General features: G+C 55.2%; 1 protein-coding gene across 2 annotated transcripts in view; it reads right to left on the bottom strand.

Annotated features, from left to right (window-relative positions):
• Nucleotides 1–428: 428 nt before the first annotated feature.
• The window catches only part of ZZEF1 (zinc finger ZZ-type and EF-hand domain containing 1), a 69,820-nt gene continuing 50,444 nt past the window's right edge, over nucleotides 429–19,804 (bottom strand). Inside the window, exons 39-55 of one of the 2 annotated variants that reach the window (XM_043992195.1) lie at nucleotides 18,568–18,692; nucleotides 17,511–17,788; nucleotides 16,964–17,138; nucleotides 16,601–16,733; nucleotides 15,878–16,083; nucleotides 15,324–15,443; nucleotides 15,057–15,221; nucleotides 14,758–14,858; nucleotides 14,247–14,382; nucleotides 13,798–14,160; nucleotides 13,533–13,676; nucleotides 13,143–13,311; nucleotides 12,376–12,474; nucleotides 9,605–9,770; nucleotides 7,132–7,285; nucleotides 6,760–6,831; nucleotides 429–2,078 (exon numbers count right to left, since the gene is read on the bottom strand). In XM_043992195.1, the coding sequence (XP_043848130.1) occupies nucleotides 2,004–2,078; nucleotides 6,760–6,831; nucleotides 7,132–7,285; nucleotides 9,605–9,770; nucleotides 12,376–12,474; nucleotides 13,143–13,311; nucleotides 13,533–13,676; nucleotides 13,798–14,160; nucleotides 14,247–14,382; nucleotides 14,758–14,858; nucleotides 15,057–15,221; nucleotides 15,324–15,443; nucleotides 15,878–16,083; nucleotides 16,601–16,733; nucleotides 16,964–17,138; nucleotides 17,511–17,788; nucleotides 18,568–18,692 (2,681 nt within the window). In that variant the 3' untranslated portion in view covers nucleotides 429–2,003. The remainder of the gene's footprint in view (nucleotides 2,079–6,759; nucleotides 6,832–7,131; nucleotides 7,286–9,604; nucleotides 9,771–12,375; nucleotides 12,475–13,142; nucleotides 13,312–13,532; nucleotides 13,677–13,797; nucleotides 14,161–14,246; nucleotides 14,383–14,757; nucleotides 14,859–15,056; nucleotides 15,222–15,323; nucleotides 15,444–15,877; nucleotides 16,084–16,600; nucleotides 16,734–16,963; nucleotides 17,139–17,510; nucleotides 17,789–18,567; nucleotides 18,693–19,804) is intronic. The other variant, XM_043992196.1, reaches the window with a different exon arrangement.

The following is a 19,804-nucleotide window of genomic DNA, read 5'->3' as shown; positions in this document are numbered from 1 at the left end:
CTCAAAACCACCTTAAAAATGAAGCTTATCTCTTCCTCCGCCCCCCCCCCCGCCCCCAGCCTTCAAACTTCCGTGTTTCTACCGACATCCCCATCCCCATCATCTAGGCTCAAAACCGCATTTTCCGCCTGCCTCCCCCACAATAGGCCTTTTCTGGTCCTTCTCCCTCCTCAGGGGCTTCAGATTGGGAGCGGGGATTCCACTCTTATCCCTCTTTGTATGCCTTGAGTTTACTAGACTGGGTGGCCCGTGGTAAGCTGTCAGTGAAACTCCGACAGAGAATTGAGGAGCCGGGGTACTGGAAGGGTCAAGGGTGGCTAGGTGGGGTCTCAGGTGCCCGGGATTCTGAGCTCTAAAGCCTCTTTCAACTGGTTTGGGGGATGGGGCAGCACGAGCGTGGGAGGAAAAAACAAGGCCAAACACACGCATTGTTCTTTTTTATATAGAATTTTTACAATAGGTTTCTCTTCATTTGTATAATATACCCATAATTTTCTTTTTACAGGCTGAATTCAATTGGTATCATCTCGATGCTTTCTTTTCAACCAAATAAAAATCCCAAATAGGAAACCCGTAAGAAAAGAAATCTAAAACTGTGTTTAATGAAAATAAGTCGCGTTTCATTAGCAGGATAATTTTTTTTTTTACACCGTAAATGATTCAGAACAAAGAATCATTTTAATCTTCATTAGGCACATATTTCTAGCAAACCTCTCAGCAATACCTGCATCTCCCCTTCCCCCACAGGCATCAATGGATGGGCCAAAGAACACGGGTCTTCACGAATCCACCTTGGTCCCAGTCCAAGTCAGGAACAATCCCAGAAGTCAGCTATAAGGCAGTGTGAACTGGACAGTGACTGTCGAGGAAGGTTGTGAGGACATTACTCACTTGGGCAGGGGGTGACTGGACAATGGGAGGGGGCGCTGCTTTGCTTTCCTATACCTGCCCCAACCCGACATAAAAAGCAATGGAGTGGCAACAACCTCATGAAGAGATCTTCTGGATGTCAGAAAGAACAAAGGTCCCTGCCCAGGTCCTGAGGTGGTTTGAGCAGGGCGCCCCATCCCTTGGCTCCTGCCCTGCAAGCCGTGCTGAGCTCAGGCACCTCCGCCTGACCAGGGGACCTAAGGGGGACAGAGTACTCACAAGCCCATGCGTGGTGGCCACTAGCAGGGGGCAGACAGAAAGCCCTGTCTTCCCGAGGTCTCTTCAGATTTGGGGCCAAGGCCTCTCTGGCCACACCACTGCTTTCAGTGTCACCGACCTGGACACAAGCCTCACAAAATCAGGCTTTGGACTGTGCAGAGCAGATGGGGGAAGGAAGACACACAAAGACCCAGTGGCCTTGGACCTGGAGTCTCGCCCTGGGTGACACAGCAGGCGCATTACCCATGTCCCACTAGCAGTGATTCAACAAACACCCCCTGCTGGGATGCTGCCCTTTCATAACCAACACATGGTCCCCGTGGACCACCCCAATTATTGCCGTACTGCCAAGTTCAGAACGTCCACGTCCATGGCTCAAGATCGCCCCTTAGGAAATCTGAAACCGCCAGTCCCGGAGAGGGGGAAATGGAGACAATTCTTTATGCTTTCAGAAGAGGGGCTGGCTTTCGTCGGCCCCTAAGTGAGCCCTGCTTCCTCCCAGGTGTCTTGGTGTAAGGAGATGGTCAAGAGGAGCCGTGCACAAGTGAAATGCTCTGGGGGGCCGGGGCAGGGCGGGGGGTGTGTGTGGGGGGGAAGCTTGGCTGCCATCAGACACCGTGGCCCCAGCACCCTGGTGTCTGGTTCTTGGAAGGTCACTTGTCTGCCCACGGGTCACTCTGGGGCTGGGCCCCTAAGGATCACTCTGCCAGCCAGCACAGCCTGAAGAAACAAAAATGGCCACTCGGACAAAGGCCGAGGGCTCTCTCCCAGAGAAGGAAGGCCTCTCAGAAATGACCCTTCTTGCTGGCCTGCGTCCAGGAGCGCAGCATTCTGCCAAGGGGCCAGCAGCACCCTTAGCCCTTCCCGACACTGGTTGATTTGTTTGGGTAGTCGATGGCGAGACTGATGGCCGCAATGTTTCTCAAAGCCTGTGGGGAGAAAGGCAGCCATGGGCTCCTGGAAGGGAAGGGTGCCCCCTGCTCCATAGGACAGGCAGGGTTGTGGGGGAGCCGCAGGGGCCACCATCACCTCAGTCCTTGTTCAGGCCTTGAATGGACACCAAGTTACATCTAGCCATCCCTGGAGTGGCGACACAACCAGGGAAGTGGAGGCTCTGTCCTGGAGGCAAAGCGTCTAAAAGCCTGCTCCCAACCTACCTTTCTAGGCATCTCCTAGAGGCGTAGGCCTTCCATGCATGTTGTGGTCAAAAGGCCCTTCTTGAGGGCAGCTAGGTGGCACAGTGGATAAAGCACCGGCCTTGGATTCAGGAGTACCTCAGTTCAAATCTGGCCTCAGATACCTGACATACCAGGAATGCAGGGCCAATTCATTATTAGGAAAACTATCAGCATAATTGACCATATCCATAACAAAACCAATAGAAACCATATGATTATCTCAATAGATACAGAAAAGGCCTTTGACAAAATACAGCACCCATTCCTATTAAAAACACGAGAGAGCATAGGAATAAGTGGAGTTTACTTTAAAATGATAAGTAATATTTATCTAAAACACCAGCAAGCATTTCCTGTAATGGGGATAAACCAGAAATCTTCCCAATACAATCAGGGATTAAGCAAAGATGCCCATTATCACATGTTGTACTAGGAATGGTGGCCATAGCAATAAGAGAAGACAAAGAAATTAAAGGAATTAGAATAGGCAAGGAGGAAACAAAACTATCCCTCTTTGCAGATGACATGATGGTATACTTGGGGAATCCTAGAGAATCAACTAGAAACTACTTACAATAATTAAAATAAACCCGCAGAAATCATCAGCAAGTCTACATATTACCAACAAAGTCCAGCAGCAAGAGGTAGAAAGAAAAATTCCATTTAAAATAACTGCAGACAACATAAAATACTTAGAAGTCTACCTGCCAAGACAAACCCAGGAACTGTATGAATGCAATTATAAAACAATATGATAAAAATGACAACTTCACCTAAATTAATTTAATAATTCAGTGCCATACCAATCAAACTACCAAAAAATTATTATATCGAACTAGAAAAATAACAATATTCATCTAAAAGAACAAAAGGTCAAGAATATCAAGGGAATTCATGAAAAAAAAATGTGAAGGAAGTTCTTCTAGCTGTACCACATCTCCAAGTGTATGGTAAAGCAGGAATTATCAAAATAATCTGGTCCTGGCTAAGAAACTGAGTGCTGGATCAGTGGAATAGATCACTAGTATCTGGTGTTTAATAAACCCAAAGAGTCATGCTTTTAGGACAAGAAATCACTATTTGACAAACATTTCTGGAAAAACTAGAAAACAGTTTCACAGAAACTAAGGCACAGACCAGCATTTCACACCATATACCAAGAGGTCAAACTAGGTACATGATTTAGACATAAAGGGTGACACCAGAGGCAGATTAGGAGAGCAAATAGTTTACCTGTCAGATCTAAGGAGAAGAGTTTAGGATCAAACAAGAGATAAAGAGGATGATGGGAAGTCTAATGGGTGATTTTGATTATATGAAATTAAGAAGGTTTTGCACAAATAAAACCAATGCAGCCAAGATTAGAAGGAAAGCAGAAAAGCTTCCCTGATAAAGGTCTCATTTCTCAATTATGTAGAGAAGTGAATCAAATTTATAACAGGAGCCATTTCCGGTTGATAAGTGGTCAAAGGATACAAACAGGCAGTTTTCAGATGAAGAAATCGGAGCTGTCTACAGTCATGTGAAAACATGCTCCAAAGCCCTACTGACCAGGGCACCACACTGCTCTGACAAGAAAGGAGAACAATCAGTGTTGAAGGACATGTGGGAAAACTGGCCTGAGTAAGTGTCACCAACTGGTCGACCATCCCCCAAGTCTTTGGCGAGGGGATTGTTTTGAGCTGACATTTTGGGTTCTGTGAATGAACCCTTGGTGGACTTAACTAGAAACCATTCTGGAAAACAATTTGGAACCATACAAAAAAGGTCATGGAAACGGTGCAATATAAGTCATAAGCCTACAGACTAAAGACATCAAAGAAAAGGGAAGAGGACCCACTTTCTAGCAGCCGTTTTTGTGGTGGCTAAGAATTAGAAATCAGAGCAATGCCCATCAATTGGAGGATGGCTGAACAAGCTGTGCTATATGATGGTGATGGAAAGTTATTGTGCTATAAGGTGGATGGTTTCAGAAAAACCTGCAAAAACTTAGAAAGTGAAGTAAGCAGGACCAGGAGAACATTGTACATGGTGTAATGATCAATTGTGAACGACTTAGCCCTTGTCAGAAATACAACGATACACGACAATACTAAAGGGTTCAGGATGAAAATCACCATCCACGTTCAGAAAAAGAACTGACAGAGTTTGAATGCAGATTGAAGCAGACCTTTCTTACTTTCTTTATTTTTGTTTTTTTAGTCTGGAAATGTTTTGCGTGACTGCACATGTATAACCTATATCAAATTGTCTGCCTTCTCAATGAGGGGCAGAAGAGGAGTTTGGAACTAAAAATTTTTTTTAAAGGATGCTAAAAATTGTTTTTTCCCCCCATAAATTGGGAAAAAATAAAATATATTTTAAAAGCCTCACCTCTATTTTTCTCTCCCCTACTGACCTCTCCAATGTATTTCTCACACATTAAGAAACCATGTTTTTTTTCCTGAGAGCTTATTCTATGGTCCCACAATTTTAAACCAAACCCATGGTCTATCATGGCTCAGCCTGCTTCTTCACTGGGTACTGCCTCTTGGTGCTCCTCAGACTGGTTGCAGACATCCCTTGTCACCCACTTAGTGGCCTAAGCATGCTATGTACTAGACGGTCAGCCTCCCCAGTTTGAATTTTTGACATTCTGAATGAGGGGGCTGTAAATAATTTCAAGCTGGTAGGTCCTTTTCTCCTGTGGACCTCACACAACGGCCTGGCCTGGTGGCGGAGGGTTCAGTGAATCTCTCTCCCTACTTTTCTCCTGTTCTTAGGCTTTCTCAGAGATGAGCCCAATTCCCAGGAGCTCAGGCCTCCGCAGCCCTAACTGCACCACAGCCCATCCTGGTTTGAGTGATCTCAGGGACAGCCCCCTGTACTTCCTCACACATGGGTTTATTGATAAACATGCTTAACTGATATCTTGGACCCTGGGTGTACAAAGAAATCTGGGGTATCACACTGACATTTCTGGGTTCAGTTCCTTTCAGACTGTGAATGTCAGGTTTTTATTAAAAAATGGGGAAAAAAGGGGCAGCTAGGTGGTATAGTGGATAAAGCACTGGCCCTAGACTTGGGAGGACCTGAGTTCAAATCTGACCTCGGACACTTAACACTTACTGGCTGTGTGACCCTGGGCAAGTCACTTAACCCCAACTGCCTACCCCCTCCCATTTTTTTTTTAATTTTTAAAAAAATGGGCAAAAATCTCTTTCTATTCTAGATGGGATATTTGGTTGTGTAGTATTTTATTTTGAGCAAAAATGCATATGTTTGGTGCCCTATCACTCTCATTTCTTAAGTTTGGTGATTATTTTCTACGATCCAGATGGATATGTTCTCTTTTCTTCCTCTTTTTATGATTAAAAAAAAGAAACCCACATCACTGGTGCATCTGATATTTGCTGGACTAGATGGTGTGAGACCAAGTGGATCTCAATCTGCTTTTTGCTATCTAGTGTCCAAGTTTCTTTGCTTTCTTTTCTTTTTTTTTAGTGAGGCAATGGGGGTTAAGTGACTTGCCCAGGGTCACACAGCTAGTAAGCGTCAAGTGTCCAAGGCCAGATTTGAACTCAGGTCCTCCTGACTCCAGGGCCGGCGCTCTATCCACTGCACCACCTAGCTGCCCCGTGTCCAAGTTTCTTAAACCTATCATGCATGTGCCTCTTACAGTGCCCCAAACTCCCTCCAGTCTCGGTAAACTCTCCTGAAGGCAGCACTGACTTGGATCAACCGGGTGGTCTAATAGAAGCCTGGCTGGTTGGCCCTAAAAAGGCAGCCCTTCTGTTTGTAGCGACTCACTTGCCTTCCCTTGCTGGCCCTGCTTTGTAAAAATGGGGATGTCTAGGGGCAGCTGGGTGGCACAGTGGATGGAACACCGGCCCTGGATTCAGGAGGACCTGAGTTCAAATCCGGCCTCAGACACTTGACACTTGCTGGCTGTGTGACCCTGGGCAAGTCACTTCACCCCCGTTGCCCCGAAAAAAAAAATGGGGACGTCTGCTCTCCTATTTTCCCTGTCACCAATGGGCTCAGCAGGTCTGGTTCCTGGCCCATCTATGCCACCAAAGTCAACCCTCAAGGACACTTGGACCCGGGGCCTGATCTTCCTGGCCTCCTCACAGGCCCAGCTCTGCTCTGTGAAAAGTGCTGGGGTTCCACAGCTTCCCCTGGGACCCTCCCCTGGCCATTCCTAGCTCCCATTAGCTCCCTCAGGGAGGGAGGGAGGGACAGGCCCTTTTTACCGAGTCTCAGGAGAAGGCTCTAGCAGGCAGAGGATGCCACAGTTGGTTCTTTCTCCCTCCAAGGGAGTCTGGGGGGGTCGGCTTCTCTCCAAAGAGGACATGATCCTGGAGCAGGTGCCTGGTTCTCCCCGCTCCACAGCCTTCCTGGAAGGGTTGCCTTTCCTGGGCCCCTCCCTCCCTCCCTGCTCCCCAGACTTTACCTGGGCCGTACAGCAGAGAAGGTAGTCGTCCGTCGTTAAGGCGAGCAGGTAGTCTTGGGGGGAGCCTAGTTCCTGTGGGCAGAAAGCGTGCCCAGTGAAGTGGGGGGAACAGCCACGTAGCAGAGTGGTTAGGGAAAGGGGAGGAGTGTCTGGACTGCACCCTCCCTCTGGGGAAGTCATGTCCCACACAGGGTCATGCGGTGCCTTAGTAGCTGTGGGACCTGGGTGCCTGTCACCTGGGGATGGGGGTGGTCATCACTGCTAAGGCACCATCGTCCCCCACCTCCCCATGGCAGTGTCCCGATGCCCAGTGTGACCGCAAGGCCCGGCCCCCAAGGGTGTTCGGGGGGCGCACCGTCCCGGGCCCCTTACCTGCACTCTGTTCTCAGTAACAAAGAAGAGCTCAGTGAGGGCTCGGTGCAGGGGCAGGAGAATGCCGGGCTGACTCACGTCCTGGCACAAGCCCTTTTCCATCTGGGCAAAAAGCTGCCAGAGAGGCCTGAGCAAGGTGAGGTCACAGAGGCCACTAGGAGGGAAGGAGCCGGAGGAGTTTACTGGGTGTGATGGCCACCAAGCCTGTGCTCGGGCCGGGTCAGTACGCCCAGGAGCACTCCAGGGAGCGCTGGGGACAGGGGATGGAAGGAGGAATTCTTGAGTGCCCGTATGCCTGTGGCCATGAGGCAGAGGCTCTGCCCACAAGCCCACGGTGACTCAGGCTGCCCCGCTCTGCCCCCCTCGCTTCTCGTGCCCGGACTCCTGGCAGACCAAAGATGCTGCGATTCACACAAGTCTGGTGTCCAGAGAGCGGGCCCTCAGCAGCCCAGCTGGGGACCGTGAAGTTCTGAAGGGGGATTCCTACGGCCCTCATGCTCCCATTCATGACTTGCCCATTTCCCCTCATTAAAGGATCCCCTTCTAGTCCTGGGGGCGTGGCCCTGGACCTCACTGGGAAGGCTCAGGTGTCCCTGAGGCTGGAGGCCACCAGCCTCCCTGTGCATGTGTGCAGCGGTCCTGCTCTAGGGAAGGCCAAGGCCAATGAGCTTGGGAGCTCCAAGGGGCCATGGACTATGCTGATGGGGGGCCAACATGGTGGACCCCTGCAAACAGGCTAGCCTGCTGCCTCTATTTGTGGTCAGTACCAAGCAGACAGAGGAGGATCAGGGCTGCGAGGAGACCTGGTGCGGTCAGCCTTGACAAACCCCCCTGCCCCATCCCCCGTGGTGTGAAACCCTGGCATCACTGCCCACGCTTCTCCCTGTGCCTCCAGAAGTTTGCCCTGGGCAGAGGTCCAGCTACCACTCCAGGGAAATCTGCCCCCTGCCCCCCCAACCTGGAGCGAACATCAGCCTGCTGCGGCCCAGGCCCGTCAGTCAGAATCAGGCCTTGTGTGCAGCCTCTTTTTGAAGAGTTACGAGAAGTCATCCAGCAAGCACCCACCGTCCTGCCTGCCCCTCCACTTGCTCACAGGGCTCCACTGGCCCCCTCCTCCATCATCTGTTCTCCCCCAGCAAGGGCAGCCTTTCCACAGCCACCCCTGCTGCTCGGCCCACCTCCACGTGGCCAACTCTCCCCTCATGTCAGGTCGTCTAGTTCACTTACGGCGGGGGCCGCAGGTTTGCTTCTCAGCCAGTTGGCTGCTCTGAGGACCTGGGTTCAGATGATGACCCTGGCTGGGTCCCATGGTCCCCGCCCCCATCACGTAGGTGGGTGGCCCTGCAGCCTGGTGGGAGTCTATAGGCCCTTCTCCCACTCCCTGTCTGAGGCTGAGGCTTTTTGTCATTAGACGGCAGACATGCTTCCTGCCAGGCCAGAGCCCGGCATGTCTATGTTAAGCCGTGCTCCATTCTCAGACATTTTCCTCTTAACCACTGCTTCCTCTCTTCCCAAATTCTGGATTCCTGGCCGCTGCTCTGGGCACGCTTTCCCAAGAATGACAGAAGGTTCTATTCCATGAAGGAACCCCAGCCCAACCTCCCTGATGAGTGACCGTCCAGCCCCTGCCCGGAGAATCCACCAGCTCCCACTCTGGGACGTAAGGACAGACAAGTCGAGCTGCCGGCAACCTCCGCCCTACTCTTCCTCCTGTGGCAGAAGGCACCTATCATCCCCCCCTCCCCCGCTCTGTACCCCCTTCTCCCAGGTTTAACAGCGACAATTCCCAAGGTGGCAGAAGCTGTTGTTATTGAGTCATTTTCAGTCATGACCCCATTATCTTTGCTATTTCCTTTTCCACCTCATGTGACAGATGAGGAAATTGAAGCAAGCAGGGCGAAGTGACTTGCCCAAGGTCACACAGCTAGTGAGTGTCTGAGACTGAAGTCTCTGGCCAAGGAGCCACACAGACACTAGAAGCCAGTTGCCCAAGTAGGGGGAGGGCCTAAAGAGCAGACACCCCCCTGCCCCGCTAAGCAACATAAAGGGGTGAATGGGATCTAAAACACAGTCCAACTTCACGGCCTTCCAAGATTCCCATCTAAACTTCCCCCAGAAAGATGAGCAAGCCCCCTACCAAGCCCACCCAGGACAGCCCTTCTTGGGTCTTGCAGGGTCAGGCTGCACAGACAACCACTCCAGAGTCCCCAGACCTGCCGTGTCTGCGCTGCAAGGCAGTCTCCCAAGGGGGCTTTCTTGTGGGGCGCATGAAAGTCTATTAGGTGACCAGGGGCTGAGCCATTAGATGGGGGAGTCACCCTCCTTTTGGCTGGCTGGCTCCTCATGTCACCAACCCTGATTCTGGATCAGCTTTCCAAGGGGGAAGGTAGGAAACACCTTCTAGAAGAGGGGCTCGCGTGGCATGGCTGTGAAAGCCATGCAAAGAGGGGAACGTTCGGCCATGAGCACCTACCCGGGGGCGCTGCATTGCACCATCTTCAGAAGTAAGTGGACGGCTTTGAGGCGCTGGTGCCCAGTTTGGCGGCAGGCCACGCCCACCTGCCACTCCCAGATCTTTGCCAGGGGCAGGTGGGGAATAACCCTTTCCTCTGACAACATCCTCTTCAAAATCTCAAATCCTGTCAAGAAAAACGCAAAAACATGCCTCCATCATCAAAGCGGAGAAGCTCTATCCACTAACCCAAACACAAGATTCTGGAACCCTTAAGAGTGAACAAGACGCGTCCATCAGGAGCGAGTCCTGCGGCAGGTATGGCAAAAGAATGCTGGGATCCCAGGTGAAAGGAGCCGCCTGCTTTGGGGCAAACACCGAGGCCAAAATGATCCAAAGTGTCCTTGATTGTGGACTTATATAACTGAAAAAGCCTGAGAAATGATTCGGTCGCCAGGGATTTACTCTGACTGCGATGCCCATCTGTTTTCTGACGCGCCTGAGGGTGGTGCCAGTGCTGCGGTAGCAGCAGCAGGTCAGTGAGGCCTAGCCTCAGAATTCCTTCTCAGGGCCCCTGTCTGGGCCCCTTCACAGGGGACTCGGGCTTGCACTTTGCACCAAAGAATGGGAAAATCTTCCTGCTGCATCTCCGCCCCTCCCTAACCTGGCCAGGTCCTGGCTTTGCCCTTCACGGCTGCAGACGCCAGGAGCGTGGTGAAGATCAAGATCTGCCTCCTCGGAAGCCCCAGGCCTTTCCCCTGCCCCTGAACGCTCTGTCCAAACCTGCTTCCTTCCAGGTGCTGACCCTGCAGAGCTGCGGTGCCCCACACCCTCAGGCTTCCTCCCTGTCAGCCCCAGCCTGGGGGCTTCCCCCCAAAACCCCTGGAAGAAGGGTCCACTCCAGGGCAACATCATCGAATCTCCACGGCGCTCTCTGAGCTGCAGGACAACCCTGGGATCCTCCCCTGACCGAGTCACTGCCATCATCCTTGTCCCTTCCATCCCAACCAGGAGCCCCCCCAGTTCATGCTGAATGAGGAGAACTGAGACCACCTGCCTAATCCCAGAGGCCCAGAGGGGTGGCTTTCCTCGCTGAGGCCGGCCAGCTCCTGCAGCTCCCTGACCCTCTTCTCTTCGACCTGCGTGACTGAGCCCGCCACCCCATCCTGGACGGGGTGAGGCCGCAGCTCTTCTGTTTCACAGCAGAGCCCCACCAAAGCGCCCCACAAAAGCCTATGGCTCTTCCCAAGGTCACCGAGGACACCGATTCCTAAGTCAACACCAGTCTTGCCTCAGCCTCGACCCTTCAATAGGACCAAGCACTCCTGGGTTATCGCCCTGGGGCTCTTTCTGCTTCTGTGGGGCCACCTGCTGAGAGCATGGCCCACCAACCTGTGCCTACAAAGAGGCAAAAGACCGTGCCTGCCCTCTGGGAGCTTATCATCCAACGGGGGAGCTCTGTACAAACAAGCGGTAGCGGGACGGCCAGAGGCAGCATCGTGGCTGGAGCCACGGAGGTCAGAAACGCAGGAGGGAGACCATGCCGGCCATGGGCAGCAAGCAGAGAGAGCGCCCAGAGCCAAGGGCGGGAGGGTCTTGTCCATGGAACAGCCAGGGGGCTGGGCTCCCTGGATGGAGAAGCACACGGGGGATGTATAAAGTCCAGGGAGACTAGAGAGGGAGGAGGGGGCGGGTGATCCTGGGGGTAACATGGAGATGCTGAAGCTCACTGCAAAAGGGTTGGGAGGACAGGCCTGGCCCTTAGTAGGGAGAGAGCAAGGCGGGCAGACCCAGCGCGGAAGCCATTACATCAGTCCAGCAGTAAGGGGAGGGGGTCTGCACCGGGGTGAGGAGGAGGGAAACTGACAAGACATGCTGCACAGGTGAAACTGACAGGCCCCGGCACCACACTGGGTCTGGGGGAGAGACACGAGGAGCCCGGACGGCTCCTAGGTTGTGAGGCTGAGAGGAGGCACCGGGGCGGGGGGCCTCAAGGGAAAAGGCGAGGAGTCCGTCCCCTTTAGGACATATTTTGAGTTAATACGGTTACTGGGCGTCTGGGTTGACAAGGCTGAAAGGCAGCTGGAGATGAACAGAGAGGCGGGAAGGCAGCAAGGGGGACCTGAGACCCCATTAGCACCGAGATGGTCACTAGAGCTACGCGGAGCTCACCCCCTGCAGGCGGCTCAAGGGAGGAGAGCAGAGGGCCACCCAGGGTTAGAGGGTGGTCTGGAGGAGGATCCAGTGGGAGACAGAGGAGGAGCGCGCAGAGAGGGAGGAGGAGAAGAGCCAGGGGTGGGGTGGGGGGTGGAGGGCATCTCCCAAAGCAGCCCCTGCTGCTCTCCATCTCTTTGCTTGGCCATCTGCCCTCCCCCCAACCCCACTGCTTCTCCTACACAGCCAGTGGCCAATCCCTGTCCTCCTCGCTGCCATTATACTTTGGGCCCCATTCCCTTTTGTGGCCACAAAGCTGAAGGTGTGGTGCCTGGCGCGTGGCTGCACACATGGATGGAGAGCACAGGCCACACCCCATGAAGCACAAAGGCCACGCTTGGCCCCATGTCCTGCCTCCAGAAGGGGCTGCCAGAAAGAAGGAGATCTAAAGAAGCATCCCGCAAAGTGAGCGGATGCTGGTCGCGAGTGGCCGTATGGGAGGGGCCTGTCGGCTGCGGACCAGGGAAGGGCAGAGCCAGCAGCAGGAGTCGAGTGTAGACACGGGACGTTCTTGTCTCTGCCCCCTGGGGCAAGCATAGCCCAGTGCTGGGCACAAGGGGGCCTCAGGGGGCACCTACCTGTCTGAAATCTCCCGAGATGTCCCGCCGTCACGGTGAATTTGTAGCCCCACTCCGTGTTGCTCATGTCAGAAGTAAATCTGTAGTAGAGTGTGTCTCCTGCACCAGCCCAGAGCAAAGATTAGGACCCGCCCCCAAGGGAAGGGGTAGCGCCCCCCTTTCTGGTACAGTTCTGTTAGTGAGGTTCTGCTGGGAACCCTACAATCTCCCAGACCCCTGAAGCTGACTGACTCCATATGGAAACAGTACCGACGCTCCTGTCCACAGAGACCTAGGTTCCAGTCCTCCCTCTGACACTCAACTAGCTAGCTAAGGGGCAATGCCGAGTCAAGGTAATGTCTGAGCCTCAGTTTCCTTGTCTGTAGAACAGAAGTAACCATTTCTATCTGATGTGTTAGGAAGATGACGGACATAAGGCACCTGACACCACTTTTGGCGAGAGAAGCGTACTGGCTTAAATGAGAGAGCATGAGTCTTGGGGTCAGCAGAACGAGGTCAGCGTCCCCCAGTAACCTCATGACTCCACAGAGTTCCCGTGCTCTATGGCCGGCTAAGCCAGCCCTCCAAAGCCCACAGCCATGCTGGCCGGAAGGGAGGGCCTAGGCATGAGGGTGAGTCCCCGCGAGTGAGGGAGGCTGAGTGGACGTCTTCTGGGGACGTCCCGGGCCTGTTTCCTCTGCAGTCCCTCTGATGGGCCAGGTGGCCCTCCCTCTCCTGGGCCCCCTCTGAACCCTGATTCTGTTTCCCAGGCATGTGCTGACTAATACCTGGCAGCTCAAAGTCTATCCATTTCTGGGAGGAGCCACTGAAGCTGTGGCGGTCTTGCTGGAAGTCGCTGCTGCTGGACACGGCGAGCTCGTCGCAGCCCTCCTCTGTGCTGCACTGAGGGTCAAACTTAATCGACAGGTAGATGGCTCCAGGAATGTGAACTTTGTCCTGGGAGGGGCAACAGGGCATGGTGGCTGCCCCGCGTGCTCCACCCACCCAGAGGTGGCGCTGCAGCGGTGCCAGGCAGGAGGCAGAGCTTGACTTTGGACTTGACCCCAGCCCCTCCCAACACCCACAGAGCGTCTCCCCCCAACGTGAGACTGTAAGCTCTGTGAGGGCAGGCGCTGCCTTGGGGCTGGCCCGCAGGAGGCCTTGCCCACTGCCCGTACCTCAAAGGTGGTGTTGTTCTTATAGGGGTGCTTGGACTCGCACACCTGCACGGCCGTGCCCGGCTCCTCCATGAAGTGACAGGCCGTGAGTGCCACAGGGCCCAGCATGTCCTCACTGCAGCTGTGGAGCACTTTGTGCAGGATCTGCGAGGACACAAGGGGAAAGGTGGAGGCCGGGAAAGCAGGGAGGGGCAGGGCCGGGAGGGTCGCCAGGCCACTCCCACGTGCTCCCTTTGGCGGTGTGCCCGGCCCGCCTGCCCCATACCTTCTCCCACAGCTGCCTCTCCTCCAGCTGCATCAGCATGTCCAGGATGTAGGCCATCTGGGCTGGGCTGCTGAGCTCCAGAATGTCGGCGGTGATGGGTACGGGCTCCGGCCACTGGGCCAGGAGGGAGGTCAACACGTGCCTGGCGTAGAGGACGGCCGTGGCCTCATTCACGCGGTGCAGGTAGGAGCGTGCAGCAGTCTTGGCCCGGGAGCCCAGCTCCTTGTGTAGGAGTCCGGCACTCTTGGCCCGCCGCTGCTTGGCGTAGCTGAGCTGCAGGTCACTCTCAGTGCTGGCGATCAGCTTCTGGGTCACGGGGTCGGATTCTTCAGCTGCTCGGTCGCAGGCCGCGGGCTTCGACTGCTGACACAAAGCCCACCATCAAGACCCTGCCCCCCCTCTCCGCGGCCCCAGTCGGGAGCCGGGGCCAAGGGGGCCAGACGACCTACCCAGCAGGGCAGAACGGTCACGTCGGTGTCCACAGCTCTCGCGCTCAGCTCTTCCGGCTGCAGGGGCTTTCGGGGCTGCCATTTCTGGGCCAGGTTCCGGATCTTCTCATCCGTGGTGATCACATCTCCGTCAAACCTTCAGAGAAGAGAAGGCACATTTTGGGCACTTCCTGGCTGCCGGCTGCCTCGGGGTGTGCCCTGCACGGGACAAGAATTCAACCTCTCTCCTCTGGGTCGCCCTGCAGAGGAAGCCTCCTGCCCACCAACGGCTTGAGGATGGGGCATCCCAAGGGGTTCTGGCCCCTGACCGTAGCAGCTTCACCATGAGGAAGCAGGGAGGTCCCAGGAAGAAGGAGGGCTTGAGTAGGGCCCAGGGGCCGAGCCAGCCTCCGGACCTGTGTCTGCTGTGCAGCACTGGCTCGTCATCCCTGGGACGAGGGCTCCTCCTCCAGCAGGAAGCACGTGGTGGGTGCCCCCGTAAGCCCCCCACACCCCCCACTTGTCTCCTCACCTCTTCTGAACCTCCAGAAAGAAGGAATCTGTCCTCTTCATCTGTAGCTCATACAGGGCCCGGAGGATGGGCAAGGGGGCGTTCAGGGCGTCGTGAGTCATCTGCAGAATAAAGGCAAGGAGGAAGGAGCGGGGAAAGGGAGAGGCCAGGGTGCCCCAGGCCCCGACGGGTGGCAGGCACCGCTTGGCTCTTTAACTTTTATTGCCTGAGCTGGCTGGTAAGGTAGGTCCCCACACCCAAGGGGAGCGGTCCCGGCACCCGGACAGTCTGCTGCCCAGCGGGGACGGGAAGGCACGTACCAGAAAGCAGACCTTGGTGGCCTCGTCCAGGCCTTCAAGTGGGTCGGGCTTGCCGTGCCCCTCATCCCCCGGAGGGCTGCCTGGTGGCAGGGGCCCAGCCCCGGGCTCCCGTGGGGCCGTGCTGCTCAGCTCCTTCTTGGACGAGTACAGGAGCACAGACAGGATCTGCCGGGAGAGAGACCGAGGCTCGTCTGAGATGGAGGCCGGTGGAGGGGCCGGCTCTGGCCTCTCGGCACACTGCTGGGGGGCGCGGGCCCAGCTCCTCACCTCCAAGTCGCGCAGGAGCCATGTTTTACTGAAGCCGGTGCCACGGCTACACTTCTTCACCAGCAGCTTCAGTAAGCCTGATTCCAGGAAGGCCGCCTGCATCTCTTCAAAGCTGTGCACCTGCCACGCCGAGGACAACGAGGCGTGGGGCCGGGCAAGCTTCCTGGGAGCTGTTGCCGGCCCCAGGGGCTCCCCGGGTCCAAGAAGCCAACACAGCCCTCCAGTCACACCTCTCACGGCCCCTCATCCAGAATGCCTCCCCGGTCAGTCGGCACACTGGCCACAGCACACACACTCTCACACGCATGTACATACTCACATTTACAATCACACACACACACATATGCTAAGTCTCACGTATAAACACGCATACACATTCACACACACACGCCTACGCAATGCACACTCACACACACACTCATTCACAATCACACCAGCACATACTAACTCGCACATACCCATTTAATCACACACTAGCACACAACCCCATGCACGCTCACACAGCCTGCGATTTCTCATCAGGGCGAAGGTCATCTTCCGGCCCTGCTTCTCACCTTCAAGGTTCTGTATAAGCCTTTGAGGGCCAAGGACAGCACCCAGGTGGCCTCCACAACCTCTGAGCAGCCCTTGTCCAGGCTGCTTTGCAGCAGGTGGCTGCTTATGAAGGTGAAGTACGGCAGGTGTGCGCTCAGCGGCGATGGTGTCTGCGAGGAGGCCACGCTTCCTGGGCCACATGGCCGCACCAGCTGGCAGTCCTTGACTGAAAGGAGGAGGAGAGGGAATCCCTCGCTGGCCCTCTCTCTGCCTCCCCCGAGAACAAGTCCAGCTTTGCACGGACAGACGCCTACTTGGAGCTAACAGGCAGCAGGAGGTCAGCAGAGCCTAGGCCGGGTCAATGATGCTCTCTGTCTGGCCCACGCCCCCTTCTCCTCAATGGGCCTTTCCTGACCCCTGCCCACCAGAACCACTTGGCTTCATCCATGTTTTGCCTCCATCTCTCCAGATGGGTAAAGACCGGAAGTGCCCTGAGGGCAGGCCTGCTTCCCTTGTGCCAGTGACAGAGGCAATGGATGGGGAGTCAGGAAGAAGGCCTGTCCCAGGCCATTTCTACTCAAGCCTAGCCACACCCCGACCTCTCATCTCCAACCTGCAAACCTTCCCCACTGATGTGGCTCTCAGCCCGATGCCCATCTCAAGTCATGCTGGGGGAGATGGAAAGCGGGGGGAGGGGGGCGGGGGGGGGGTCCTCTGGGGAGCCCAAGAGTCACGGTCAGAACCTGTTTTCCGTTTGCGGGTTTTGACATCCACGACAACGGCCCTGCTCTTCTCCGTGAAGTGTTTCAGGACGACGACATCGTGAGGCTCATTGGCGTTGTCTAGGTACACGGAGCGTGCGCCCATACACAGCACCTAGGAGACAGCGGGGCTGTGACCAGAGGGACACCTGCCCTCCCACCTCCAAGCCTTTGCCCCTGTGCGCCTGCCCCAGACCCCCGCTCCTCTGTGAGGCCTCTCCACACCCCTGGTACTCATTCCCATTCTGGGCATCCTGCTCGCAGAAAGCAGATACATCTCCACTCCCAGTCGGCGTTTCGCCCACATGGGACTCAGGGCGTGCCATGTGGTAGAGGAAGACCCACCTCGGGGAAGCCCACTAGCACGAGCAGAGTGAAGATGTTGGTGTGTTTCAGCCGGAAGGGAAGCTGCTTGAGGCAGTTCTCCGTGAAAGCTGCTGCCACACCGTGCCACTGGGGGCAGTCGTGCAAGGCACGCAGGATGTCGGCCACAGAGCACGCCCAGTCCAGGCCCACGCGACTGCCGAACCAACAGAGAACGGTGAGGCTCCCCAGGCCCTCACAGAACTAGGGCCATCCCAAGGAAGCTCCCCCACCCCCTACATGAGACCGGCCCTGGCTAGCTGGCAAGGGAGAGGTCGTGGAAGCGTTGGGGGTTCATCCACCTGGGGGCACCAATGGTCCCAAATGATGGAGAAAAGCTAGGAGGACATGCCCCCATGAACAATTCCATTTACAGAGCTCTGCTCCCCTAATCTGGCAACTCTCCACAGACCCCAGAAAGACTGTGCTCATCCACAAGCCCACGGCTGCCTCTGCAGGCCACTGGTTTTACAAACCACAACAATGGATGAGACAGAGATAACGTCGGGAAGGGGGTGTTAGAGGTCACCTGTCCAGGCACACGGCTCCCAGGCTGAAAAGCAGGTGAACAGTCTTCCAGCCTTCGGGCACAGCAGACCCATCCCCTGCTGAAAACAGGGTGTGTTTGGCCGAGAGGGCCTTGGCCACTGCAGCATCCACCTCTGCTGGCTGGAGCCTGATGATGAACTGGCCCAGCAGGCCTAGGGTCAAGTGGTAAGTTTCGTTCAGGTGGCCTGCATTCGAGATCACGACTTGGAACATCAGGGGCAGAATGTGTTGCAGGTTTGCCCAGGAGATGGTGGAGCCCTGCAAGAAGGAGGGTGGCACCCATCACACCTGGGAACGCCAGCCAGGCAACGACTGTGCCCTGCTGCTGATCACTGAAGGTGGGCTAGGCCTGTGCCCCAGGAGAGATGCCTGCAGGAGAAGCTGTGTTGCTGAGCTAACAAGAAGGGATCGGGATGCAGCCGCTTTTGCCAGGGCACTGCAAATGTGGAACTGCATGCCGGCAGAGAGGCAGGGAGGGCTTGGATGCCAAACCTCAGCAGCATGCCACACTGCTGCTCTCCTTGAACAGATTCGTCTTTAAACAATGAGTTGGTAGGCAAACATTTGCCTTCCACAATAAACACCTGATAGAAATTCAAAACCTGGTGCCCTCTCTCTACCCAGACAAGGCTACAAGCACACAGCTCACGGTCTAGTCCATGCACCCATGGTCTTCCTGGAGCGGTGTGGGACGCCACAGTCTCCCACCCTTCTCCATTCACAGGGGACATTTGAGACAGGCCCAGAGCCACTGAGAAGCCCTGAGCTCCGTGGCCCTTCTCTCCCTTCTGAGGAGCTCAGCTAAAGTCATAAATGGTGACGACCATGCACACACAACCAACCCTATCATCTCTATTACAGTAGGAAACCAAAGGTGAGCACTCCACCCCCTGGGCCGCACAAGATTCACCCCTAATCTACAGGAAGATCATGGACCAAGACACAAAGTGGCTCCTGCAAGAGACCGACTCTTTGACTTGTTCCAGCTCTCTGCCCTGCCTACCCCCTCCCATGCCCCAGCCCCCTGAGGTTCTCACTGATTGTAAGGGGGGCAGCATGGCAGCCAGCAACCCCAGGATTCTCTTCTGGGAACATTCTGCAAACACTTGCTCGGGGCTCAGGGGCATGATTGTTTCCTCCACTGTTTTCAAAGCAGACGTACCTGGATTGAAAAATCAGGTGACTTTAGATATTTGTGAAAATCCAAGTGATTCCACTGGGGTTGGCCGACTCCCCGTTCTGCCCTAAAGGCTGTCATCACAGCCCCTAGGAGAACAGGGGGTCTGCAGACCCCATGGTGAGTATAGACCCAGTGGTGATTGTAACCCCACCCCAGCCATGTCCAGTGCAGGCCCCCCATGGTGAGTGCAGACCTAGTAGCAGGTGTAGGTGCTGTGATGAGTGTAGACCCTGTGGCGAGTGGGTACTGTGCCCACCCAGCCCCCAGCTCTCCAAGGCTCGGCCCAGCCTGCAAGGTCCTTTGCCTGGCCCTGCCTGGTGACAGCCCAGGTCTGTTCCCCAAGCACCGGCGGAACCACAACACTTGTGGGAAAAGCCAGTGTGACTTTTGTTCTGGCTGATCACACCTATTTATGACAAGGGTTTTGTTCTAGAGAGCAGGGGAAGAATGTCAGATAAAGAAGTGAGAGGGCTGTCTTGGGGGGGTGGGGGGAGGAAAATGTGAAACTAGAAATCTTATGAAAAGAAATGCTGAAAACTATGTCTCCATGTAACTGGGAAATAATAAAATACTTTTATGGAAAAAAAAAGTGAAGGGGGGAAAGGAGATGAGCTGAGCATGGAGAAGCAGGAGGGAGATGGGTTGGATTTCCTCAGACACAGCCCAAGGCACCCACCTCTGACGCCTGCCTGAGGCCTCAAGAGACAAGGGGAGGGGTCCCCATGGGGGAAGGGGAGACACCCAAGTGCTTTCTTGGGCAAAGAGATGAAGACAGACATAGAGAGAGACAGAGTGCACATGACAGAGAGACAGCCCTGGGGGACCATGGGTTCACTGGCACCCCCACAAAGTCAGGAGCAACAAGGCAGGCCCCAGTCAGCACAACTGACCAGTTGGACACCTGACTTCCCTAGCTGGCACTTCCTCTGAATTCCCTCTCCTGGGGGCAGGGATGCTGCGTTTTTATGGGTCCAGCCCAAGCACTGAGCACCCACTTGACATGCTTGCTGAATGGCTGACAGGCTGGGAACCAGTCCTCCAGAAAGTCAAGTGGGGGCGGGGGACAGCTAGGCGGCGCAGTGGATAGAGCACCA

The sequence above is a fragment of the Dromiciops gliroides genome, chromosome 3 (genome assembly GCF_019393635.1).
Source record: "Dromiciops gliroides isolate mDroGli1 chromosome 3, mDroGli1.pri, whole genome shotgun sequence".
Lineage (NCBI taxonomy): Eukaryota > Metazoa > Chordata > Mammalia > Microbiotheria > Microbiotheriidae > Dromiciops > Dromiciops gliroides.
The sequence above is the reverse complement of the archived record's forward strand: the minus strand, read 5'-3'. Positions and strand labels throughout refer to the sequence as shown.